At 38.3% G+C, this 27,824-nt stretch overlaps 1 protein-coding gene, 1 long non-coding RNA gene and 2 pseudogenes across 3 annotated transcripts in view; 3 read left to right on the top strand and 1 right to left on the bottom strand.

The window, feature by feature from the left end:
- DDX50 (DExD-box helicase 50) overlaps positions 1 to 19,437 on the bottom strand; it is a 35,001-nt gene extending 15,564 nt beyond the window's left edge. The window contains exons 1-8 of one of the 2 annotated variants that reach the window (XM_029931796.1): positions 19,243 to 19,437; positions 15,257 to 15,556; positions 12,194 to 12,269; positions 11,649 to 11,827; positions 10,064 to 10,181; positions 9,764 to 9,949; positions 9,140 to 9,285; positions 3,629 to 3,778 (exon numbers count right to left, since the gene is read on the bottom strand). In XM_029931796.1, the coding sequence (XP_029787656.1) occupies positions 3,629 to 3,778; positions 9,140 to 9,285; positions 9,764 to 9,949; positions 10,064 to 10,181; positions 11,649 to 11,827; positions 12,194 to 12,269; positions 15,257 to 15,556; positions 19,243 to 19,332 (1,245 nt within the window). In that variant the 5' untranslated portion in view covers positions 19,333 to 19,437. The remainder of the gene's footprint in view (positions 1 to 3,628; positions 3,779 to 9,139; positions 9,286 to 9,763; positions 9,950 to 10,063; positions 10,182 to 11,648; positions 11,828 to 12,193; positions 12,270 to 15,256; positions 15,557 to 19,242) is intronic. The other variant, XM_029931797.1, reaches the window with a different exon arrangement.
- On the top strand, positions 128 to 1,381 carry LOC115285474. The gene is made up of 2 exons (XR_003905536.1): positions 128 to 209; positions 1,275 to 1,381. It is a non-coding gene; the product is annotated as an uncharacterized LOC115285474 (long non-coding RNA).
- On the top strand, positions 4,457 to 4,569 carry LOC115286118 (annotated as a pseudogene).
- A 5,847-nt stretch (positions 19,438 to 25,284) lies between the features above and the next one.
- On the top strand, positions 25,285 to 25,960 carry LOC115272297 (annotated as a pseudogene).
- The last annotated feature ends 1,864 nt before the right edge of the window (positions 25,961 to 27,824 follow it).

Genomic DNA, 27,824 nt, shown 5'->3' with positions numbered 1-27,824 from the left:
CCTGCTTAGGATTCTCTCTCTCCCCCTCTTTGCTCCTGCCCTACCTAAGCTCTTTCTCTCACTCTCAAAATAAAATAAGTAAATAACATTTAAAAAAAAAGAAAAAGAAAAAAGAGAGAAAGAAGGAAAGAAAAGAAAAACACCTTAGCAAAACTAGGAAAAGCTAGCTGGGGAAGGAGGAACACCTGTGTGGTATCACAGACCTTAAGGTAAGAGAAATGTCTCAAGAAAGGAAATATTATTTTCTTAATGTTCTTTTAAAAAAGTCATATGAAGGGTTGTGTAGGTGGCTCCATTAGTTAAGCATCTGGACTTCGGCTCAGGTCATGATCTCCTGGCTTGCGAGTTTAAGCCCCATTACAAGCTCTGTGCGGACAGCTCAGAGCCTGGAGCCTGCTTCAAATTCTGTGTCTCCCTCTCTCTCTGCCCTCCCCTACTCATACTCTGTTTCTCTCTGTATCAATAATAAATAAGCATAAAAATTTTTTTAATTTAAAAAAAAGCATTTTTCTTGGTAAAATCTGATCTCAAGAAAAAAGTAGTTAAAAATAAAGAAAATAACCATTAAAGTTTCCTCATCAGTCCCTAAAATCCTGTACCACCTATAATCATATGCTACTACTTTTAACCTAAACAGTAACCAGAGCAGACACTGTATTGCTCCCAAGCACAGAAGCAGAGTATCATCCAGTAAGGGGGGGAATTCTTACCCAGCCTCTGCAGCGAGGCAGCTCCTCCTTAGGAGACTGAACAAGAGCTTCTGCAACATCACTGCTGCTAGGTGTTCTGAGGCAGTAACAGGAAAGGTGAATCAACCACCCTCCATCACTTTCACTAATCGGCATCTGTGTATAGTGTATACAAAGCTAACACTATACAATTAGATAAAATGATATTGAGGAAGATGTTGACAGCGTAGTCTTTGAATCTCTGGTTCTCCCATAAAAACAAACAGAGCAACTATAACAAAATTAAAAATCCACAGACATCTATGACAAAACTAAGTGAAAGTGTTTTCATGATTTCTAAAACATAAGCAGATAGGGACAAGATGTGTATGTATGTGACTGGGAGGAGATTTGCTGGTCCTAAGAACAGATACTTCCTACAAAGCACAACAGACCAATATGAGAACAGCAGCTGAAAGTGCTTTTGTACACTGATGGGTGATTTCAGAGTATTCTAAGAATCCAGAGGTAAGATCTGGAAGAGGCTGGAACAGCCTGGACCCTATGTGAACTTTCAAAACTAATATGCCAATGTTCCATTGCCAGGAAGAACCCCACATTGAGGAGAAAGTATTGGACCTAGGATCCAAACTGAGGATACCAGGGATCCCAGAAGCAAAGGAAGAGAAGATCCAGATAAAAATGAGGAAGGGGCGCCTGAGTGGTTCAGTTGAAGCGTCCAACTCATGATTTGGGTTTAGGTCATGACCTCATGGTTCATGGGTTTGAGCCCCATGTCAGGCTCTGCACAGACAGTACAGAACCTGCTTGGGATTCTCTCTCTTCCTCATTCTCTGTCCCTCCTCCCCACCTCCCTTTTAAAAAAAAGTTAGGGAAAAGACAAGAGTTCAGAGGGTGGGATATGCATTACTCCAAAAACAATGGCAAAACATATTTAAGATACTGAATGAAAGAAATACGAACCAAGTATTTTGATATCCAGCCAAATGATTTTCAGGTATCAATTTACAAGCAATCTATTATCAACAGGTAATATTTGATTAAGACCTTCTTCAAGAATCTACTATACCACTCTCCAACAACAAAAATGAAGAGACACAGACATAAAAACTAATAACATTACTATAAATGGATGTTATCATCACAAAAATAGAACTATGTATTATATACTCCTATAACATAGGTTTGCCCTATATAAAAAAACAAACCTGAATTTCCAGGATATACAGAAGACAGAGGAACATGTTAAATGATTTCACAGGAAAGCAATACTCCACATGATGGAAACTTGGGTTTCTTAAACAACAATAAAAAAGATGAGGCACCTGGGTGGCTCAGTTGGTTAAGCGTCCAACTCTTGATTTGGGCTCAGTCATGATCTCACACTCATAAGACTGAGCCCCACATCTGGTTCTGTGCTGGGCATAGAGCCTGCTTAAGATTCTCTCTCTCCCTTTGCCTTTCTTGCACTCTCTCAAAAAATAAAAAATTAAATGAAAAGAAATGGGCTACAAGAAAAAACAGATGAGAAAGGAATCCATATATTAAAGAGATATAATCTGGGGTGCCTGGGTGGCTCAGCTGGATAAGCAACCAACTTCAGCTCAGGTCATGAACTCATGGTTCCTGAGTTCAAACCCTGCATCAGGCTCTCTGCTGTCAGCACAGAGCCCACTTCAGATCCTCTGTCCCCCTTGCTCTCAGCCCTCCCCCATCATGCTCTCTCAAAACTAAAAATGTTTTAAAGTAAAAAAATAAATAGATATAATAAAATCACACAATTTATGAATCTTATTATAATCTATAAAGAAAAATATAAAAACAAAAACTATAGGGGCCTCTGGGTATCTCAGTTGGTTGAGCATCCAACTTCAGCTCAGGTCATGATCTCACAGTTTGTGAGTTCAAGCCCCACATGGAGCTCTGTGCTGACAGCCCAGAATCTGGAGCCTGCTTCAGATTCTGTGTCTCCCTCTCTCTCTGGCCCTCCCCCCACTCATGCTCTGTCTCTCTCTCTTTCTCAAAAATAAACAAACATTAAAAAAATTTTTTAAACAAAAGCTATAAAAGAAAAACAAAGCAATCATGAAGCAATTGACAATCTGAACACTAACTGACATTTGAAGATATTAATTACTATTAATTTTTTAGATGCAGTAACAGTATTACAGGTTAAAAAAAGAATTATTTTCTTTTAGAGACACATACCCAAATATTTATGGATGTAATAATATGTTAACTAGGGTTTGCATAAAAATAATTCAGGAGCAGGGAGTGGGCATTGGATGAAATAAGGTCATTGTTGCAGCTGGAGAATGAACACAGGGGTTCATTACACTGTCAACTTTTGTATACATTTAAAATTTTCTACCATAAAAAAGCTAAAAGAAAAAAAGACATATGAACTTAGTATTCTGACCCATTCAATAAATATTTGTGACTCATTTTATAACAACAACTTTAAAATATTACCCACTCTGGGGTACCTGGGTAGCTTAGTCAGCTAAGCATCCAACTTCGGCTCAGGTCATGATCTTGCTGTCAAAGAGTTGAAGCCCTGCATCAGGCTCTGTGCTGACAGCTCAGAGCCTGCAGCCTGCTTCAGATTCTGTGCCTCCCTCTCTCTGTCCCTTCCCCAGCTCAAACTCTCTCAAAAATAAACATTAAAAAAATTTTTAATAAATAAAAAAATAAAAATAAAATATTACCCACAGAAACTCATTTTGTTTCAACCTTTATGTTTTCAAGATCACATTATGCAATGTCTTGAAAAACCTTCTCATGAAAATGGGTGGATTCATGAAAGGTTGGCTATAACTTCCTTCTGAATTAGATTCTATTCTAAAAATGACTATCAAACCTGGTCCACAAAGGACGGTATTTTTGTTCAGTGAGTCATCCCTATAATCTCAATTAGAGAAGCATGAAAAAAGACTTACCTGTTTTATGTGTGGATTCATGGCCATTTCAGTTACATTCTTTTTGGTCTCACAGAAAATAATAGCCCTCCCTTCAGAGCCGCTGTAGACTTGAAGGACATCTCCGATAACTGCTGGCCTCTGAGACCAATGGCACTGGATCGCCAAATGCTTTGAGGAAAGAAAATACCAATTTTGTTTCATTGAGAGTAGTGAAAATGATTTCCCTTGCAATTTTTTCTAATCTGTACAAGAATTGGCCTTTTTGGGAGACAATAAAACAACAATTCTTCCAAACCCCACTTCAAAACAATATACAGATGGTCATCAATGGTGAAAGGATATACAAACTAGTATATTTATACAATGTAATACTACTCAGTAATTAAAAGGCCCCCCCCCAAAAAAAAAAGAGAGAAAAGAATCTACTGACGCAACAATATGGATTAATCTTAAAACGTATGCTAGGTAAACAAAGCTTTACAGAAAGAACACACACAGTCAGATTCCATTTATATCAAGTTCTAGAATAGGCAAAACTAATCTATGTAGAAAAAAATCAGAACAGTGGCTCTCCCTAGATGGGGGACTTCACTGAAGCAGAGGCATGAAGGAAATTTCTGGGATGATGGTAATATTTCTATATTTGGGTAGGGGGTTAGGTTATATACATTTATGAATTTGTAAAAACTAAACAAATATACTTAAAATCTGTTAATATGTAAATCTCACCTTTAAAAATTGCAAATATTATATGAAACCCAAAAATATGCTGACAGAAGCCCAACACAAAAAGGTCACATACTGTATGATTACATTTATAAGAAGTATCAAGAATAGGGAAGTCCAATGCTCGCTTCAGCAGCACATACACTAAAATTTTCCAATTTAGGATACAGAGAAGATTAGCATGGCCCCTGCACAAGGATGACATGCAAATTTGTGAAGCATTCCATATTTCTGTGAGAAACTTAACAGAAGACCATGGGGGAGGAGAAGTGGAAAAAAAGTTACAGAGAGGGACGGAGGCAAACCATAAGAGACTCTTAAATGCAGAAACAAACTGAGGGTTGATGGGGGGTTAGGGAGAGGGGAAAGTGGGTGACAGACAATGAGGAGGGCACTTGTTGGGATGAGCATTGGGTGTTGTATAGAAATCAATGTGACAATAAATTATATTTAAAAAAATAAAATGTAATGAAATCTTAAAAAATTAAAAATAAATGTAATGAAACCAAAATAAATAAATAAAATTTGAAAGAATTAAATTAAAAAAAAAGAATAGGTAAGTCCATAGGGACAGAAAGCAGATTGGTGATGCCAGAGGCTATGCAAAAGGGGCGATGGAGAGCAACTAACTGCTTAATGGTTATTGGATCTCCTTTTGGGTGATGACATGTTTTGGAAGTAGACAAAAGCTATGGTTGCACAACATCATGAATGTACTAAATGACACTGAATTGTACATGCTATACAGTTAGTTTTGTGAATTTTGCTTCATTATTTGTAGGGGTGCCTGGGTGGTTCAGTTGATTGAACACCTGACTCTTGATTTGGCTCAGATCATGATCCCAGGGTCGTGGGATCAAGCCCTGCCTCAGACTCTGCACTGAGCTGTGGAGCCTGCTTAAGATTCTCTCTTCTTCCAACCTCTCTTGTACACACTCTCTCTCTCAAATAAAAATACACAAGTAAATAAATAATAGAATTTATAATGTGAGTGAGTGTATGGGTGTTTACTGTAAAATTCTTTTGGTTTTTCAGTATTTGAAAATTTTCATGACAGGGACATCTGGGTGGCTAGATGTTCGTTAAGCGACCAACTTCAGCTCAGGTCATGATCTCATGGTTCGTGGGTTCAAGCCCCGCATCAGGCTCTGTGCTGACAGCTCACAGCCTGGAGCCTGCTCTGGATTCTGTGTCCTTCTCTCACTCTGCCCCTCACCCGCTCATGCTCTAAGAATAAATTAAAAACATTAAAAATATTTAAAAAAATTTTTTTCATGACAAAAAATGCGAGGATAACTGACTGGGACTGACTCAGTTGGTAGAGCATGCAACTCTTAAACTCAAGGTTGTGAGCTGAAGCCCCATGTTGGGTATAGAGACTACTTAAAAAAATAAAATCTTCAGTGGTGCCTGGGTGGCTCAGTCAGTTAAGTGTCCAACTTTGGCTCACGGGATTGTTGAGTTTGAGTCCTGTGTTAGGCTCTGTGTTAACAACAGCTCTGAACCTGGAACCTGCTTTGGATTCTGTGTCTCCTCTCTGTGCCCTACTCCTGCTCGCACTCTGTCTCAAAAAAATAAACATTAAAAAAAAATTTTTTTTAATAAAATCTTTAATCAGGCTCCACAATGAGTGTGGAGTCTGCTTGGGATATTCTGTCTCTCTGTCTCTCTCTCTCTCTCTCTCTCACTCTCACAAGCTTTCTCTCTCTCAAATAAATAAAACTTTAAAATTATTTTAAAAAATAAAAATCTTTTTAAAAATGCTCAGGATAAACTGATATTGTATATTTTAAATCTGTGCGTTTTAATATGTGTTCTATCTCAATAAAATTATTTTTAAAATATAATACAGGAGTGCCTGGATGGCTCAGTAGGTTAAACATCTGACTTTTTTTTTTTTTTTAAAACATCTGACTTTTGGGGCACTTGGATGACTCAATAGGTTGAGTGTCCAATTGCAACTCAGGTCATGATCTGGCAGTTTGTGAGTTCAAGCCCTGCTTCAGGCTCTGTGCTAACAGCTGAGAGCCTGGTACCTGCTTCAAATTCTACATCTCCCTCTCTCTCTACCCATCCCCACTTGCACTCCATTTCTCTCTCAAAAATCAATAAGCATTAAAAAAAAAAAAAAACCCACACACACTGGACAAGAGTCCAGTCCTGATATCAGCTCAGGTTGTGCTCTCATAGTCATAAGATCAAGGGCCGGGTCGGATCTCCGCTCAGCTTGAGATTCTCTAAGTCTTACCCACTTGGGCAGGTGTGTGCGTGCTCTCTCTCTCTCTCTCTCTCAAAATAAACAAACATTTAAAAACTAATAATAATAATAATAATAATAGGGCATCTGGGCAGCTCTCAGTCTGTTAAGTGGCCAACTCTTAGTTTTTTGCTCAGGTTATGACATCATGATTTATGGTTCAAGCCCCAAGTGAGGCTCCATGCTAACAGTGTGGAGCCTGCTTGGGATTCTCTCTCATCCTCTCTCTCTCTCTGCCCCTTCCCCATTCCTACAGGTTTCTTTCTAAAAATAAACTTAAAAAATGTAATATAAATTAGTTACAGAGCACCTGGAAAACAGAAAAGAACAAAGAAAACAAAGAATCTTTTGTACCACCTACGACACTCCTACTTCTTCCCCATTGTTAAAAAAAAAAAAAAAGAGAAAAAAACCAAGAACCTAAATCTGATCAAGCCTCACAATCCAAACAAATTCACAGGAAAATAAAAGTGGAGGAACATGTTAACGCCACAGGGTTGCCAATTGGCAAAATTAAGACTGGGAAATGCGTCATTTGAAAAATGATTGTCTTCTTAACAAAAAAACTGCAAGCAAAAAGTGACAGAGGAGCCTGTAGATTATAAGATTTGAGAGAAATATAAACCAGTGGCAGTTCAAAGATCTTATCTGGATCCAGACTGTAACTATTAAAGAAAAAAACAACTAGCATAACATGGGCAGTAGATATTCAATAATATCAAATTACTGGGTTTTCTTCTAATGTGATAACTTTGCAGTTCTTGTTTTGTTTTTTTAAAAGAACACTTATTCTTTCCAAAATATATACAATTACATGAAGATGACACAATGACTGGATTGCTTCAAATGTAGGAATGAAGAATGTACGGGGGTATAGAATAGATCATCATTAAAGCCTGGTGATGAGGGCCGCCTGGGTGGCCCAGTTAGTTACGTGTTCTTAGACTCTTGGTTTCAGCTCAGGTCATGATCTCACAGTTCGTGGATTCGAGCCCTGCATCAGGTTCTGCACTGACAGCACGGAGTCTGCTTAGGATTCTAGGTCTCCCTTTCTTTCTGACTCTCCCCTGCTCTTATTCTCTCTTTCTCCCAAAAATAAAATAAACAAACTTTGGGAAGGATGCCTGGGTGGCTCAGTCACTTAGGCGGCCGGCTTCAGCTCAGGTCATGATCTCACAGCTCGTGGGTTTGAGCCCCACATTGAGCTCTGTGCTGACAGCTCAGAGCCTGGAGCCTGTTTCAGATTCTGTATCTCCTTCTCTCTCTGCCCCTCCCCTGCTCATACTCTGTCTGTCTCTCTTTGTGTCTCGCAAAAATAAACAAAATGTTAAGAAAAAAAATTTTTTAATACAACCAATCTTTAATAAACAAACAAACAAACAAACAAACATGTAAAAAAAGCATGTTGGGGGATACATCAGGTGCCTTATAATATTCCATTTCTGCATATGTTTGGAAACTTCCTTAGTAAATTTTTTTCTCTGATACATTTTATTCTTATAAAATTTTCAACCATTACAAAAGTTAAGACAAAGTTTCCTTTGACCATCCTGTACTATAAAAGTCTTCTTTCTCAAAAGTAATTATTATAAGTTTGATGTTTAGCCTTCCAACCTCTCTTTATACATGTACATAAATACCTAAAGAATCCATTTAGCATTATTTGTGTATTTTTTGTACACACAAAAAATACAGTATAATTCTGTATATATCACTTTGTAATTTGGGTTTTATCATTCAAATTCATTCTTTTTAACCATTTCATTGTACTTATAAATTATACCATTGTTTAGCCTATTTTTGTGTAAGTATATGTATATGTGTATACATATAGATATATAGATACCTATTAAACAGAAAAGTGACATACATGGTACCTTATATGAATAACATAAATACTACCTTTAATTCTTTCTTTTTTTTGGTATTTTATTTTAAGTAAGCTCTAAGTCCAATGAAGGGCTCAAACTCAGAACCCTGACATCAAGAGTCACATGCACTACCAACTGAGCTAGTCAGGCACCCCCTTTCTTTTTAAACGTATATATACTACTGGTTTAAATTTTTATGGAATGAAAATTATCAACTTTTTCTTTTATGGTATCTGCTTCTGACTTTATGTTTAGAAAAGCTTTCCCTTCTGCGAAACCAAATAATTGTTCACCTACACCTGCTTTAAATTTTATGGTTCACTTCTTAAAATTATTTTGAGAACTCTTTTGGGTATGAGATGAAATTCAACTATTATCAGCACTATTCTCCTCATATTGATATAGACTGTCTCCTCTGACACCTTCTACATACGTTAAGCCCTTCTCTGTGGCTGCTCGTGTATCTCCTCTTAGGACTTGCTTATTAACACATTTTCCTCCAGTTATTCTATTCTGCTTCTTAGTCTCAGACCATAGAAATACATAGGTATCTTACTGACTAACGGTAAAGAAAAAGATTTGGCCTGAACTGGTACCGAAAGCTTAAAGTTCAGCTTCAACAAATTTCAAATACCAACTAAAAGCCAAAATCTATCATGCTAGAAAGCTACTTACTTCAACAGTAGTTGCAGCCTTTTGAGTCATTTTTCCAACAAGGTCAACCTGTTCATATCGGGATTTCATGTATTTTTTTGCAACTTTGTATACCCATTGTGGGCAAGTTGCAGAAAAAAGTAAAGTCTGAGGATTGTCTTCAGAATCTTAAATAAACAAAAAGAATTCAAGTGCTTTCTTAATACCCATGACATAGTCAGCTCTTCCAAACCCCTCCAAACTTGAAAGAAATAATAAAAAATGCAAAACTTGGGGTAAATTTTGAACACACAAACTTCACTCCAATTATTAAAACTTACAACTTTCAAAATTGAGGGAAAATATGAAGAAAACTGAACCCAGAATAAAAGGTGAGAATTTAAGAAGGGACAGTGACCAAAGAAATTAGTAAATCTAACTATGGACCATAAAAAATAATACATGAAAAAAAAAGTGTAAGAAGCCAACAAATATGTTAAAGTACGTCACCGTACTCTCTTATTTAGAAAGAGAACAGACAGCAAATAACTTTAGTCTTTTTGTTAGAAGGCTGGGGACAGTGTAATAATAATTATGAAGTTAAAAATTCATAACTTTTAGATACAAGAATAATTGCTAACATGTTTATTATGAATTAAGATATACCAGTTTTGTAGGATTCATGGATGATATCTTCAACTTGTTCAGCAAACCCTAAATCTAACATTTGATCCACTTCATCAAGCACAACATGGCGCAGTTTAGAAAGATCTAACCGGCCGCTCTGCAGATGGTCTTTGATACGACCAGGAGTTCCAACCAAGATATCAATACCATTTCGAATATGATTAACTGTTAAAGGAGAGAAATATCATAATATATAAAAATCAAATTACATTTTAAATTATTTCTTTAGATTTAAGTAGCAAATAGATCTTTGCACTATTCTCATACATATTTACTTACTTTGGCTTTGATAGGATGTTCCACCATAAAAACATGCCACACTGAGTTTCCTAGTGATATCTTTGAAGTCTTTGGCTACTTGGTTTGCCAGTTCCCTTGTAGGAGCCAAAACAAGTACCTAAGCAAGAGATTTAAAAAAATAAAAAGATTCTTTTCTAAAGACAACTAAATATAAACTGAGAAGACTTTTTTTAAGGTACATTTAAAACTAGAAATCTAAACGTTAAAATCATAGTATTTAAAGAGCACCAATACCAATAAGAACAACAGCTTATATTGATAATACCCTCCACTTCCTTCAGGTTTTTTTTTCAAAACTTACTTACTCAATGAGGTTCTTAACCCTCTTTTCATATCCTCCACCCCTCCTTAACTGTCTCTCCTGAGCACTTACGTCATCTAAATATTCATATTTTACCTTTTTTATTGTCTGTCTCACCCACTAAAATATAAGCTGCCATGAAGGCAGGGATTTATGTCAATTTAGGTTACTGAATTCTTTACACTTGAGACCATGCCTGGCACAGAACAGATACTCAAAAAGTATGTGTTAAATGAAGAAACACATGTTCATAAGCCATCCACTAGTGCTTTAGGTGAATTACAGAATTTGATCCTCACAAAAACCCTGTGAGGCAGCATTAGTATCCCAATTTTACAGATGAGGAACCTGAGTCTTAGAGAAGTTGAGTCTTGTCCCAAATCAAACAGCTAGAAGTGGTGGAGCTGGAATCTCCAATAATATCCTTCTAGCATAAAAGTTTTATAAGGCAATGTTCTGTTTCTATTACTTGCAGTCTTTCCTAATTTCACCAAAGAAACAGAACTCTCTAAAAAAGATTTTTCCTGTTGACCAACCTGATCTAAAACCAGTATGACTTAATTATATTAATATTTGTGAATTTACTTTCATATTGCAATACCATCCAGTAGGAGTCTCAAAGATCAAATTACTTTTAGTCACATATCTGTTCAAATCATGATGATTTTTTCTTTTCTATTTTATTAACTGTAAAGTGAACACAGGTTCTGAAAACATCAAATTTCAGGCTAAAATTTCATTAGGTCTTCTCTACTCTCTACTACTTATACATTAAGACAGATTTCTAATACCCCAATAACATATGGACTAGTAATATCATTTCTATAATCTCTTCTTAAAAAATCAACCAGTGAAATAAATATATTGATTATCAACTGAATGACCAAATAAATGAATACCTCTTAGCAAATTCATTGTTTAAAAGCAAAGGTCAAGACTGAAAAAAAAGAAGACAAGGTCACTAAATATATTCACTATAAATACACCTAAAATTAGACACGCTGGCTTTATAACATCTATGTTTATAAACATCTTTATCAAAGAATCTATGGATCCATACACATTACATTCATTTGTAATCACTACTTCATTAGGCTTGAGATTTATGTTAAAAATCCACTAGTTTTTGCTTTAGGACCTAAATTTTTACTTTATGCCACCGAGCTAACTTTTCTATCTTGGGGATTCTTGACCTTAAGATCAGTATACTCTTTCTTTCCCTAACCATTAATGTTTAAACCTTTTACTCCCTATAGTGGTTACCTTTGGTGAGCGGCTTTTTTTAATTGTCTCTTGATTTCTTTGGAGTCTTTCAATCAAGGGGATAGCAAAAGAAAATGTCTTTCCTGTTCCTGTTCGTGCTTGAGCAATTAAATCTTTTCCTTCATATACAGGACCAAAGGTCTTAACTTGAATAGGAAAGAGATATGTTACCCCTCGACCTGTAAAATGAGATTTCATTGAAATATATTTAAGACTAGTGTTAGGAAAAAATATATTTATTTGAAAATGACAATCCAGATTCCTCTATGTCAGCCTAAAAATATACCACCTAGTGACATTTACAGTTATTCCTACCCCAAAAAGGAATTTTTAAAAAATTGGTCTGAACTCTTGAGAGATACATACAATTATTTAAAGTTAAAACCAGTCAGAATATCAAAAAGGATGATGTAGAAATAACTGCAATTAAAGAAGGGCTATTTCTCTTACACTTTCTATATTCTCCTTTTGGTAAGAAGAGGCAAAGATTTTTATAAGATCTAGTCGTAGGTTTTCAGTTGTATATCCATTAAAGTTCATAGTACCTTTCAGAAGCTTTATAGTTTCTTCAGAAATAGGGAAATTGGAGAAGGCGCCTTCTTTCTGTTCACGTGTCAGGCTCTGTCAAAATGAAAACAAAATTCTAACTAATATAGTTCACATTCAACGAGGTATTTAGATTCTTACTCATTTACCATTTTTAGTTTTACTAAGTGAGCAAACAAATCAAGTGGGCAAATAAATCAAAGTTAGTACTTGGAAAAATTGTATAGATAAACTTACACAATTAGTGGAAAATACTTTTAATTTCAAAAGTATCCCTTTAAATACTTAATACATTTTTAAGTTTACTTAATACATTTTCCCACAGTACATTTAAAAATGATTCACTCACACATATAACTCCCTTTGGAAATACATGTATTACATAAATCAAAATTTATTTTCACTTGACTGAGACATTACAAAACCACTATTTGATCATCTAAGCCGTATTCATAGATACAGACAGTATAAATTACAAAGGCTAACAGAAGCCTACAAACCACCCTGAAAAACATTACACAATGAGAAAAATAAGTTGCTTCTAAGAATAAATGTTAAGAAGTTGTTCTATAGCTCTAAAAAACACATTTTAGCTCACCAAAACAAAGTTCCTGTAAGCCGGAAAGTTTCTTTAACATATATACAGGTTAGCATGATATTACCATTTAACATCTATTAAAAACCTTGTGTACTAGCCTTGTGTACTTCCTATAAAGAAGACAATATTATCTACCTGTTAACTTTTTTATTGGTGTGTTTAAAGGAAGTTGTTCCAAAACCATACACAACAACAATTTTCAAACAGAGAACCAGATAAAAGATTTAATACCAAACTAAAATTGTAAGCAATTTCAGCAAACCTCAAGGCTATCATTTTTTTAATTAAAAGAAAAAATTTTATTACAAAAGTGATGGATTTTCATTATAGAAGCCACATATAAGCAGAAATAAAACAATAATCCAGTCAGCTAATACCACATTTGAAACACTCTTCCAATCCTCACTCTATGCATGTATAAATTTTTTAAATAAGATAATACTGTATATAATGTTTTATGATCTGCTTTGTTCATTTAATAATAAACACTGAAAACTTTGTAACATTCTTCTATGACCTTCAGGAAAAATGTCATGTATTGCATAAATATAGCATATTTTCTAAAAGCAATTGCCTACTATCAGACATTTAGAATGCATAAGTTTTTGAATAGTATCAACATCATTGTGATAAGAGTTTCAAACATCCCTACACACCTCATGATTATCTCGGTAAGAGGGCACATGCTTACAAATAGAATTCCTACCCTAATGATTTAAACAAAATAATAAACAAGCCCATTATAATACAGAGCATTATACCAGTTAAACCCCAACAGAGCAAAAGCAACTCTGTACATTCTGCTACTACCAACACAAATTTGAAGGGCCTTATTTATTTATTTATTTATTTATTTATTTTAATGTTTACTTTATTTATCTATTTTGAAAGAGAGAAAGAATGAGAGCATGAGTAAGCAGGGCAGAAGCAAAGAGAGAGGAAGAGAGAATCCCAAGCAGGCTCCATACTCAGCACAAAGCACAAAACAGGACTTGATCTCACAACCACTGAGATCATGACCTGAGCTGAAATCAAAAATTGGATGCACAATAGACTGAGCCACTCAGGGTTCCCTGTAGGGCCTTATTTACATCAACTCTTAACCCATGTGCTTCTGGGACAAGTAAAATTCACAAGTAAAATAAACACCATGTTTTAAGGCAAAAATTCAACATGTTTCCCCAAAGTTTACATAAGAAGTTAGGCTAAGACCTATTTAAATTATCGGCAACCATCAGATTTTAAAATATAAAGAATTATAGGGGGGTCTGGGTGACTCTATCAGTTGAACGTCCAACTTCAGCTCAGGTCATGATCTCACCAACTGTGAGTTCGAGCTCCACTTCGGGCTTGCTGCTAGCAGCCTGTCAGCACACAGTCCACTCCAATCCCTTGTCCCACTCTCTTTACCCCACCCCACTTGTGCTCTCCCAAAAATAAGTATTTCTAAAAATTAAATATAAAGGGGGCAGCTGGGTGGCTCAGTCAGTTAATCATCCGACTTCGGCTCAGGTCATGATCTCGCAGTTTGTGAGTTCAAGCCCCACATCAGGCTCTGTGCTGACAGCTCAGAGTTTGGGACCTGCTTCGGATTCTGTGTTTCATTCTCTCTGCCTCTCCCCTGTTCATGCTATGTCTCTCAATAATAAATAAATGTAGAAAATTTTTTAAAAATTAAATATAAAGAATTATTAATATCAAGAACTACTAAGACTATCAAAGGTTGTTTCTGTCTGAGGACCTGAGTAACTGACAATTTGATACCCATGCAAATCTATGAACTCTGCTAGAGGAAAACTGCAAGAACAAATTGGACAAATTCTGTGCAAGAAAATATCTATTCTAACAGATAAAGGCAAACGCAATGGGACCAGGAATGCAAATTCTATACTAAGCATGTTTTCTACAACTCCCCAAAAATTAAAACTCTGGAAAACAGATTTCTTCAGATCATTTTTATACGGTTCTTTTCTGTTTAAAAACGCAAACAGCTTTTGAGTTGCGGTATGACCTAAAGATCACTTAAAGATGCTACTGTAACAGAAGCACAAAAAAGCAGAAGGCAAAATACACAAAGTCAAGAGGCTTTATGTACCTTGTTTCAGGAAGTCAGATGTCAATTCATGAGTACTGGTAGGGACTGAAATAACCATAAGAAATGCAAATAGATGACCATCAATAAGCAATTTGGAAAAACTATGTAGGAACCCAAATGTACAGGAAAGGTTTACATTTGACCATCGCCCCCCCCCCACAGTCCACCCCATGAAAAAGGGAATACAATGACCGAAACAAGGGACAAAGGAAAAAAGGCTCAGGGTTCAGCTGTACAGATTCCCCGTCCAACTGAGGGTATTGGACACTAAGCAGGAAACATCATGGAATCAATTCTAATTAGTCCAAAAAATCAAATTAACCTGTATTTCAAGGATAATGACAAATGCAAAACAAAAAGTATCCATACCTCCTCTAGTTTATTATCACTTGATTTATGAGTAGAACTATCTAATGATGACACTCGCTTTGATTTTTTTTCATATTCATCAATATCTCCATTTGACAGATCTTTTCTTCTTGACTTATGAGATTTAGAAAATTCATCTGAAAGTCTATTATCACATCCTTCTTCAGTGTCTCCATTTAGCTTCCCTTTCATTTTAGCTTTTTTGGGCTTGGGAGCATCCAAGTTATCTGCCACACCATTTTCTCTTGTTTCTGATTTCTCGTCTGAGTCATAATGGTGCCTTGATTTCCTTCTATCACTCTGTGGAAAAACAAAGAAGCAGTGACAAGAGGGTCACAAGCTCTCCTCTTAAGACTCTAGAGAAGTTAGGGCGTGACTCCCCAACCAGCAAAGCTCAATCTACCGTCACCTTGAAAAGTTACCTGGTAGAAATCAACTGGTTGCTAAGCTGAGCCTGAGCCTCGCTTATTGCTTTCTTTCTCATCCCATTTCTTACATTCTCAAGACTTGGTCTCTAGCCCCTCTGTAATCCCATTACATGATTTAAGGAAAATCAAAATAGCTCCTTTCAGAAAAATATGAGAACCCAAAATTTATAAATTAAATCCAAATTCAAAACAAAACTTCTAATATCTCCAAGAGGAAAAAAAAAGTTAATTATTATTGAGTACCTACCCAGCACTGTGTAATATTTTCAGCTTATCTTGTTTAAATCTTCATAACAACCCTATAAGGGAAGTACAGGTCCATAATCCCTTATCCGAAATTCCGATATCCATTAAGCTATGAAAACCGAAAGTTTTTGGTAACTTATTTGGAGACAAGACCTTACCTAAGCTGAACTCATTTGGTGGAAAAATTTGACTCAAACTGATGTGAGGCTATTTATAACCTTTACTTATTCCACTTAGTATGCAAATTCATATGTAATATTAAGGTGTTTGATCATAGATTGGGGGTCCCAAGCTCTACTGGGGTGTTACCCTTTTTAAAAAATCCCAAAATTCTGATTTTCAAAACACATCTAGCCCCAAGGATTTTGGATAAGGGATAGCGAACCTGTATTAACTTTGTCATTGTACAGATGAGGAAACAGAAGTTCCTAGTGGTAAATAACTTGCCAACGACTCACATGCAGGATTTTCTTCAAGTGGAAGTTCTAGAAATCAAGTTCTGTCTGATTTAAAAGCCCATGTTCTTTTCACATCATGCTGCCTCTCTGGGCTTTGATAATTAACAGGTTAATGAATAAACAACTACTAAAAAAAAACTCAAAATGCATGCAAAGCTCCAATTGTTATACTCCCATGGAAAGACAAGTACATTAGTGATCCTGGAAACTTTAAAAGTTTTTTATTAGGGCACCTGGGTGGCTCAGTTGGTTAAGCCTCGACTTCGGTTCAGGTCATGATCTCATGTTCGTGGGTTCGAGCCCCACATCGGGTTCTGTGCTGACAGCTCAGAGCCTGGAGCCTGCTTCCGATTCTCTGTCTCCCTCTCTCTCTGCCCCTCCCCGCTCATGCTCTGTCTCTCTCTGTCTCAAAAATAAATAAAAACATTTAAAAAAATTTTTAATAAAATAAAATAAAAAAATAAAAGTTTTTTTATTTAATTAAAAGAACTTTAAAAAAAAGACTACCCTGCAACTTTACTTTTAAAATGCGAAAGTGGTGACCAGTGTTTTAATATTTGCAAACAACAAGAAGTTATTTGGCAATTTAGGACTTCACAATTACCTGGTCAAATGTTCAAAATAAATTAGATAATAGTTATTAATGATAGCAAACACTGCCGCACCAAAATTTTGACCATGATTTACATAAATTTTACACAGTAGTTTCACATACACTTTTCTCATCCATAAAATGGAGGAGATGCTGTGAAAATAGAGTAACATGTGAAAATGCTTTCTAAACAGTAGAGCTTTATGGTAACATAAATTATACAGTTACATGTTATAGCATTTGGTCTTTCATTAACTGAACTAACCCACATCTCCCCAAATCGGTAAGTTCCAAAGAAAAACAAGATTATTTACAGAGCCAGCCTTGGGGTAGAACTGCTTTGGGGCCATGTACTTCAGGGAAATGAAGCAAGGTAAAGTGAGACCTCCAAGTCCAAGCCCAGAGGTATTCCAAGGTGATGAAATACATAGTTCCACATCAGATCCATAGTGCTTGACGCTCTTCACTTCCTTGGCTTCCATGACACTCTATATTCCTTCCTTACCCTCTTACCTCTACCCTTTCTAGTGATTCCTCTACCTCCTCCTCCTTCTGTAGATGCTCCTCAAGTCTATGTTCTCTCTGTACGCTTTCATACCATTTTCATGGCTTCAACACTTCCATAATTCTTCCTTCCCTGCATTCCAATTTTGAGAACATATGGCCCAGCTTCATAGCTCTACATATCCAAATCCAAAGTTATGTTCAACTCCATGCCAGATCACTACCCAAATGCTCTCTGTTAGTTGGTACTCTGATCTGTTTCCAAATCATTAATTATCTCTCATAATTAAAGGAAAATCATCAAGTATTTCTAGATAATGTACAATATGAAAGCCATCCATTTACAAGAATGTGCTAAAACGTAAGGATGGACAAATACATGGCCGTTTCCCTCAAGAATCTTTGGAAACATTTGGGAAAAACACAAGAAAAGTGAGCTAACTACAGGGCAGCAAAGAACACATACCAATCAAATGATAAAGATAGCACTGGAACAAGACTTCAAAGGGGAATGAGGTTACTGTACAATGGAGTTTCTAGAATACATATAGAAACTAAACTTCGACACACACGATTTGAATGCAAAAGGAGAGAGGTATTTCAGGAGGAGCCAAAATTAAAATAACTGGTGATTCCACTTACACAGGGACCTAGAGAAGTCAAATTCACAGAGACAGAAAATAAAATGGTGATTGCTAGGGACTGAGGGGCAGGGGTAACAGGGAGTTGGTGTTTAATGAGAACAGAGTTTCAGTTTAGAGGATGAAAAAGTTCTGGAGATGAATGGTGGTACTGGCTGCAGAACAATGTGAATGTACTTAATGCTGCAAATCTGTACACTTTTAAGATAGTTAAAATGGCAAGTTTTAGGTCGTGTATATTTCACCATGATTTAAAAAATAACTGTTTGGCTGTAATGGCAAAGTTTACCTTGGTGATACGGTAGGAAAGGTAGGTTCTGCTCTCTGGGAATATTTTCACTTTTTTGGTCAAATGTCAGCCTTCAAATATCGCTTCCTCACCCACTTAGCTCTGTTTTCTTTTCTCCTGGTCTCTCACTTTGGAGGGTTAAGATGGGAATTCTCTACAACTTCTCTACAGGGTCCTTGAGGGGAAGGACTTATTTAAAGTCCGTGGTGCCAGCAAAAGAGTGTGGCACAAATTAGGCTCTTAAATATTTGAGGTCTGAATAAAAATACTGACTGTAAAGCCTACTAGTGAAACAACCCACACGATCTCTATCACAGCCAAATCCTGGAAATGTTGGCTGTGCCACTTTTCCTTAAGCCTCTAAAGACTGGCTCTCGAGGTTTGTAAACCTAAGATCGCTTTCCCCAAGGTTCTCGCTCACAGGTCATGGTGACGGAGAAGTAACACATACGCAAGGCAACCATTTTCTTTACCATCTTCTAAGGCGGCCAACAAGAACCAAGAAACAGGCCTCGCTGCTTAAGCGAGGAAAAAAAGAAGAGATTCCGCGGCGCCGGGAACTTGAGTCTGCCCATCTCACAGGCGCCGACAGGAAGGGCTGAGGGAAGCACTGGAGGCCGGGCCAAAACCTACCCGCAGCCCTTCTCCAGGTTCGGGGCGTGGAGTTGGGAATGGTCCCGGAACGACCTCAGGAGGGACGAGGGCTGCGCGAGGGGAGACCCTGGGATGCTCCGGCCAGGTTGTGACAGGCCATCAGATCAGAGACAGCTCCCCTCCCCGCCCAAGCCGGCGCAGCCCAAAAGGAGGCGCGGCCCACACTCAGCGCACCTTTTGCCTCTCCTTCCTTTGGCTCTCGGTCTCCTCCAAGGGTGCCTCCAGCTCCATAATGTCCCCCCAGAGGAGTTTCCCAGGCATCATTCGCCACCGCCGCCTCCTTCTGGGCTCGGTGGCCACAACCACCTACGGGGAGCCACAGCGTGAAAGGAAGCGGGGGCAGGGCGGCCGCCCGGCCAGGGCCTACGTCACTTCCGGGACACGCACCGCGCGGCGGGGAAAAATAATCCCGGATACTCTCGGTTTAAACTCATCCTTTGCGTTCCAACCTGCCAGCCAATGAGTGTGAGCGATCTCAACTGGCCCACCCTTGTTCTAAAGTAATTGGCTGCTAGGATAAAACCCTGGCCAATCTCCGTAAAGGACGTGCAAACTGATTAGAATAAAACGATTCGGGTTTTTCTTTCCTCGTTCTCTCCCCCTCCCCCACTCCGAATATTTTTCTTCGGCACTGCGGAGACGCTTCGGGACTTTCTCGGGTGCACGGCTGGAGCTGGGAAGGCCCTCCACTGCGGCGGCGAGGGGCCCGTGCGCTGCAGGATGGCTCGTGGGCAGGCCCGAGCGGGGCCGGTGGGGAGCGCCACGCGCCTCTTCGCCATTCGCCGCCGGAAGCTGCAGGCCTCGGACCGCCCATTTTGGATTGTGGCGTTAACGTCTAACGGCTTCGCGCGAGTCCGGCGGTCCGGTGCTGGTGGGAAGGGGCTTGGTGGGGTCTGGAGCGGGCTAGGTGGGCTTGGAAGTGAGGGTCAGGGCTGGACTTTCGCCCCTCAAGTCTTAAGTTTTAGTCAGGAAATTGGTTCTTGGTTCATTTTAGGTCCTTTTCACACACCCCAGTGACAGTGGGGAAACTAAACCCCTAGAAAGGGATTTAAATTTCTGAAGACACACAAGCAGTTAGTGGCACAGTCAGGACTAGAGAACTCTTTTTTTTTTTCTTAATGTTTTATTTATTTTTGAGACAGCATGAGTGGGGAGGGGCAGAGAGAGAGAGAGGGAGACACAGAATCAGAAGCAGGCTTCAGGCTCTGAGCTGTCAGCTTGAACCCATGAACATGAGATGATGACCTGAGCCGAAGTCAGAGGCTTAACTGACTGAGCCACCCAGGTGCCCCTAGAGAACTCTTTTGAATCTGAGATCAGTGCTCTCTTGCCACACCAGCTAAAGACTTTGTTTCGCAAAGCGTTTGCGGGAAGATGGGCTCCCGTGAAATACAGAATAGTGACTGGGAGAACTCCGGAGAAATGTAGAGAGAAAACAAGACTAAATGTCGACAGATTATGTATTTGCAGTGAATAAAAGGATTTTATTTCATTGTTGGAGATTAACTGCCCCTAAATTATAACCTCATACAAAACTGGAAACCTTTTGACAATGCAGAAGGTTGATTCCTCAGCATACTCTTTTTCTTACATCACTAGTGCTGGCAGATTGGCGTTCTTTTCAGAGCCATTTATCTCTTCTTGATCTCCAACTCAGCTACTCTTGAGAATAAGAACCCAGATTGAGATTGTAGGTGCGGAGGCACTTCACAACCACTTGACAAATTTCTAGGACACCAGCCTTGTAACCTCGGCATCAAACTTGTGTCTTAGCAAAATTGCAAACGGCTGTATATCATGGAGTTTACCCCAAACTATTGGTCCTGAATAGCGAAAACCACAAATGATTGCCACAAGCCTCTGCACTGCTATGGATTGGCCTGAAGTCAAAGGGCTATGTATCTAAAAGTCACCTTACAGATTCAATCATGTGAACAGAGAGTGTCAGTAAAAGATAGTGGGAAAATGCATCTCCCTAGAGTATGAGAATCGCTATGCATTTCTAAATCTAAATCCTTTTTTACTATTCCCTTAAACCCACTCCAATTCTACAATTGTAAGGTCTTTGTAGCCCTACAACACAGTATGATGTGCATAGGAATAGGAACATGGAGTGGATGTGGCAAAGAACATCACATGTAAAATTGGCACAATAATAGGAACAGATGTTAGTATGTTGTGGTTGAAGTCCAAATATAGAAGAAGTAAAGTTTTTAGCTCCTCTAGATTCCGTTTTTGGCATTCATTTTTATGTCAGAGGTCTTGTAGCAAGTATGTAAATAAAAAGGACTAAACTCTTCAATTCTCCCTATGCAAGAGACTAACAAGCATATTAGTGTGTTTCAGAATGACCGTCTGTGATTTAGGACATTCCACAATCCCTGCCTTCCTAAGCCCCAAACTCATTGAATCAAATCTCCGTCTGGTGTCTTAAACCAAGTCATAGGTAGTTTGACCAAGCTGTGGCTTAGCCGGAAAAAAAACTTGAGTACCACCAAAGTTGGGTAACTGTATGCTCTCCGTAGACATCAGCTAGAAAGCTTGGGAATAGTAATGAAGGGATGGAGAATTTTTTTCCTTTCATATTTGTTCCCACTACAACTCTCAAGAGATTTGTATCTGATAATAAAATCTATTCGGGAGAGCATGAAATACAAGTACAAGTAATTCAAAATATAATATTAGAATATCCTTATTTTCCAAAATATCTTACCAGAGTCAGTGATATAATTTATTTCTTAAAATTTAAGAGTTGGGATACCTCATCTATTCCAAGATTCTGCAAAGATTTCTCTTGCCTTTGGCTTCAGCTTCTTAAACTCTATGACCTTATATATAAAAATAAGAGGCCTACAGCCATACCACCCTAAACACGCCCAATCTCATCTGATCTCGGAAGATACAAAAATAAAAAGGACTATACACTTGCCTCTCTCTGGTCATTCTCAAACCTACAGGGCTAGGTTGTTTTTTTGGGGGGGAGGGGTTGTTTTGTTTTGTTTTGGGGTTTTCTTTTACTCCATAGTTAAAAAATTAGGTTAAAAAGAAAAAGTCATTTTGCATCTGCATTTCAGTTTTATGCAACAAAAGGAAATGAACTACCATGTTTAAATGTTATGACATGGAAATAGTTTAAGGAGCAGCTAAAAATTGATGAAGAGACACTGGTGGATAGAATGAGTGTTAAGAGAACAAAGAAGGAGAAAATGAAAGAGGGAACAGGACAGATGTTTCCGCCATTGCACATGACCTCGGCCAACTCAATTCTAAAATCTGGTCTTTTTGTTAGTAATGTGGGGACAAAGAGAGCTTCCCTGCTGATAGTGCAGGGAAATCAGGAGGATAAGGATAAAACAGCACTGCAGAGGAGATGATATGCAGAACTGCTACATTTCTACCTTTAGCTCAAGGTTTTGACAGCTCGAGGAAGACAGCTTTGAACATATTTAGCACGTGCATACTTATGTATGTAGCTCCTAATTCAAATGTTGAAATTTTTCTTAAGGTTTTATTTTTTAAGTACTCAGTACACCTAATGTGGGGCTTGAACTCCCAACCCCAAGATTAAAGAATCCCATGCTTTAGCAATTGAACTAGCCACGCACGCCTGAGGAAAGAAAGCTTTTAAACTTTAACTTTTGGAGAGAGCTCTTTTTGGTTTTTTAGCCAATTACTTTCTAAATGCTTTGAATCAAATGGTGGAAGAGTAGTGACACCAGCTACCCAGAAGAGGGCACTATTACCCAAAAAAGACAGCTGCTTGCTTCTAAGGGTTAAAAGGAAGAAAGATCTGTGGAGGCCAGCACCTTAGTTATGAATGTTTGATCTCCCCATTCTTGTTTCATGACTCTCGTGTCCCTCTTCCCCACTTCATTTTGGCAGTAGTCTGTCTTCTGCATTCCCCCAAAGCCTTCTCAGGTAGCTGTAGGAGGGCTTCTCAAATGCAGTAGTTCCCAGTTTTCAACAGTACTAATGTTCTCTCCATTGTATTTTCCTGACATGCCCAACATTTTTGAACCCCTCTCTCTGCTAAACTGCATTTAGTAATAGACTCATGATCGTTTTCCTAATCTATAAATAAGATACAAATGCAGCTTAGCAATGTCACACTGGCATGTGATGATGTTGTATTTCTGAGCTGGTGTAATTTCAGTCACTGCCAAAGAAACTTGATGTTTTAATTAGCAAGGAGTTAAGCAAAGGAAATCTACAATTTCTATTAGAATCTTTGAAATATTAAAAATACCTTGCAGAACCCAGCTACTCTCTGAGGATTCCCTGGGGTCTGAGATCCCAGATGAGAGAAGATGATCTTGTGTGAAATGTCTAAATTAAGCCCATGATTTGCATATTTCATTCCTAGTATAGCATCAGGCATAATATTTCTTATTAGGCAAGGCATAATGCCTCCCTCAGGCATATCTAGATTTTGATTTGGATGAAACTTCTTATCTTAGTCTAGGGGCATCTGGGTGGCTCAGTCAGTTAAGTGTCCGACTCTTGATTTAATGGCTTAGGTCATTAGGTCTCCCGGTTTGTGGGATTGAGCCCCATGTCAGGCTCTTCACTGACAGCAGCATGAAGCCTGCTTGAGAGTCTCTCCCTCTCTCTTTCTCTCTCTCTCTCTCTCAAACATTTTTTTTTAAAAAGTAAAAAATACTTTATTGCCAAAAAAATCTTAAAAGGATTGAATCTCTAAATAGAGGAATTTAGGATAACCTAGCAAAAACTGGAGACCTATATAGAAGGCCATGTATTCAGACAAGTTTTGTGAATATATAAATATATAATATGCATACATATATTTATAAGAATACCAGGTGCCTCCTGCACTGGGCACTTTAAATAGATGAGCCTCAGATCTTAAAACAATTCTGCAAGGTAGATATCATTACAGATGAGAAAACTGAGTCAGATAAGTTTGGAAACTCTCCATCACACAGCTCCCAAGGATTGTAATAGGGATTCAAATTTGTCTGAATCCGGGGCATCTGCGTGGCTCAGTTGGGTGGGCATCGGAATCCGGCTCAGGTCATGATCTCATGGTTCCTGAGTTCGAGTCCCACAACAATTCTGTGCTCTGAGCTGATGGCCCAGACTGTGGAGCCTGCTTCAGATTCTGTGTTCCTCTCCCCTTCTCCCCCTCTGTGTCTCTCTCAAACATTAAAAAGACAAGAAACAAAAAATAAGGCGCTTGGATGGCTCAGTTGGTTAAGCATCTGACTTTGGCTCAGGTCCATGAGTTTGAGCCCCTCGTCGGGCTCTGTGATGACACCGCAGAGCCTGGAGCCTGCTTCTGATTCTGTGTGTATCTCTCTCTCTCTCCCTCCCCTGTTCATGCTCTCTCTCTCTCTCTCTCAAAAATCAACATTTAAAAAACACAAATTTGTCTGAATCCTAAACTCAGGTCATCATGCTACTTCAAAGGAACAGTTTTCTCATTAGAGAGTAGACTGCAGTGGGGAGGAGAACTCAAGAACCAATGTCATCATACACAATACTGGTGGGGGGCGGGAATGCAAGTCACCTCTTTTGGAGAATAATCTCCCAAACAACACATATACCCATCTTTAATATCTGTAGTCATGTGTTGTGTTTTAGAAGAAACACAACTTTTAGAAGTTTTATTGGTCTCACAATGGGTTTCATTTAATACATTTAGAGAGTGTCATAATACATCTAGTGGCAAAATTAGATGGATTTCATTCTTCCCTACATGTGACTAGAGTCACAAAAGACTTTAGATTCCTCATTCTAATAAGAAAATTTTCCAGGTACAAAATCAAAGAGTAAATTGTTCTTACTCCTTTTTCCAAGGAATGACAAGAATAGTACAGAAATGGGGAACCGGAAGAACTCTGGAATCTTGCAGAGGTTCAATATTTTGTAGGATCCTCACTTAATCATTTTCCCCCCTTCAGGTGTATTTGACATATAACCCTCACTGAATCTTATAACAACAAAACCTTACAGTCAGAAGGAATCTTCAGGGTGCCTGGGTGGCTCAGTTGGTTAAGTGTCTGACTTCAGCTCAGGTCATGATCTCATGGTCTGTGAGTTCTAGCCCCATGAAGGGCTCTGTGCTGACGGCTCAGAGCCTGGAGCCTGCTTTGGATTCTGTGTCTCCCTCTCCTCTGCCCCCTCCCCCATGCTCTGTCTCTCTGTCTCTCTCTCACAAAAATAAACACTAAAAGAATTTTAGTAAAAATACCATCTAGTTCAGCTATCCTGTTAAGCTAAGGACTGGAAATACCTCTGCAACATACCAATCAAAGGATCACCAAGCCTCTGCTTGAATACCCTAAAAAATGGGAAATGCATTCATTTATAAAATGTCTATTTCGGAGAGAGCTGGACGTCTGGCTTGTGAGCGGGCACCTTTGCTTTGCGTGCGACCAAAGAGCGATTTAAAAATGGGTGATGTTGAGAAGGGCAAGAAGGTTTTTGTTCAGAAGTGTGCCCAGTGCCATACCATGGAAAAGGGAGGCAAGCACAAGACTGGGCCGAATCTCCATGGTTAATTTGAGTGAAAGACGGGTCAGGCCCCTGGATTTTCTTACACCACTGCCAACAAGAACAAAGGCATCACTTGGGGAGAGGAGACACTGATGGAGTACTTGGAGAATCCCAAGAAGTACATCCCTGGAACAAAAATGATCTTCGCTGGCATTAAGAAGGCAGGGGAAAGAGCAGACTTGATAGCTTATCTCAAAAAGCTACTATGGAGTAATAGTTGGCTTTTGCCTTATTTATTACAAAACAAAAATGTCTCATGACTTTTTTTATGTGTGCCATATTTAAATTGATCTCATACACCAGAATTCAGATCATGAATAGCTGATTGAATATTTCTTTTGGACAGTTCTGATTTAAATAAGATTGGGCTTGTGGTTAAATGAATATGATTAGCTTTTTGGATTTTGATAGTAATTCTGGTTCAGCAAGTGCTGTCACTTGTTTTCCCCTTCAAAAAAATATGATTGGAATTAATTAGATGTTCAACTTTTCACAGAGATAAATGCCATCTCTAAACTTAGAGATTGGTTTTATATTTAGATTTACATTAATATATTTAAATACTAAGGAAATCCCTTCACTGTATCAGAACAGCAAGACTCAGCTGTGTTTCAAGCTGTGTTTGTTTGCCTGTTAAAGGCAAGGGCTGAAGATAAGCTGGCAACGTCCTCTTTATCTTTTTTTAGTCTTAAACATGCCAATTTAATTAAATTTCCTTGCATTTAAAATGTGGCCTTTTGCTTAATGAAAGGCATTTTAGTGTGGTTTCTGTATAATAATAAAGAATATTAACACTTCTCACATTTTATAGATGATCTATAAGGTCATCTATAAATTTTTAAAATGCAGTGTGTTAAGTTGCAGCAGCAGATATGTTATAATTCAGGATTGTCTTCTAAACAGCTATTCACAAATACAACTGTGGAATTACCATATGTGTGTGATTGGTAATGGTGCTTCTGCCAACTCATTAGAAGGATTAAAGTAGAGAAGATATATCATCAGCACAGATTTGTAAATTATGTGATAAGGCTTAAGATCATTAAAAACAAAATCACAGATCAAAAAAAATAAAAATAAAATGTCTATTTCATCTATGGGTAGTTTTGACAAATGGGAAGTTATTTCTATGAGCTGAAATCTTTTAGTATTCTTCCATTCACTGATGCTGATTCCAAGCTGCCACACCCTCTAAAACAATACCTCCCACACAAGGCTTTTCTATACAAATACCCTTCTTGGCACCTTGCCCAGAGTTTCAAATGTCCTTGTGACCACAGCTGATCTTCTTGGAAATGCCATAGTAGGTTGTTCAGAGCCACTAGAAGCCAATAGTCAGGAGCGAGCGGGCCAACTGGTACAAAACACATGGGCACATCTGACCTCTCCTCCTCTGTGCTCCCCCAGAGCCTGGGGGCAGCTCTCTACCGCTTCATCCTGCCTTCACTGTTATCAGGATGGTGAGAGCTGGAAAGAGGCACTCTCCAATTATTCAATCGTGCTTGAGATCTAAGGCCTTGACAATCCTTAGAAATGTCTTAGACATTCCCTCAACCGTAAGTCAGCAATAGCATGATCCAATGTGCTGACTGCCCATATTCAATACTCTGGTTTCTCTTTAGATTGCATAAATCTTTCGCCTTTTACTGACTGCTCATATTCTCCAAACCCGAGAGAACTGACTGTTCCACTATTTGGTCTGAAAAGGCCAGCCAGGAAAGCTTCTGGCGAAGCTATCTAAGTCTTAGTGGAAACAGACCAAATGTAAATGAACTATCTTCCGTCTTTTCTCTAAATCTCTAATTCGGAACCTCCTTGCACTCACACATTCTGCAACCATTCTGCTTTCTTTCTGTCTCTACCATCGGAGAACATCCTGATTTCTCACTGCCATGCTATAGAGAGTGCCTTGAACGTGAGGAGGGGCCTGAAAAACAGTAGACCCAGTTGCTGCCACATGTATTTTGGACGTTGCCATTCAGTATGATGTGGGGCCATCTGTTCATGCTCAAGGTGGTTGCAGAGAAGATCCTTAGCAGCAACAACTGGATAGAAAAAAATTCTTGTTGCACAGTACCCAATACATCTGTATAAACTCTTTCTGATAATGATAAGACTTCCGTTGCAAACAAAAATATCTATGCCACTCTAATACACTATTTTCTGGATTTTTGTGTTGAAAACTGGTGAAATCCACTTAACATAAGAGTGGATTAGTGTCGGTAGAGAAATTCACTACT

This window comes from Suricata suricatta, chromosome 2, assembly GCF_006229205.1.
Source record: "Suricata suricatta isolate VVHF042 chromosome 2, meerkat_22Aug2017_6uvM2_HiC, whole genome shotgun sequence".
Classification (NCBI taxonomy): domain Eukaryota; kingdom Metazoa; phylum Chordata; class Mammalia; order Carnivora; family Herpestidae; genus Suricata; species Suricata suricatta.
Note: the sequence above shows the minus strand (reverse complement) of the source record. Positions and strands in the feature narration are given on the sequence as shown.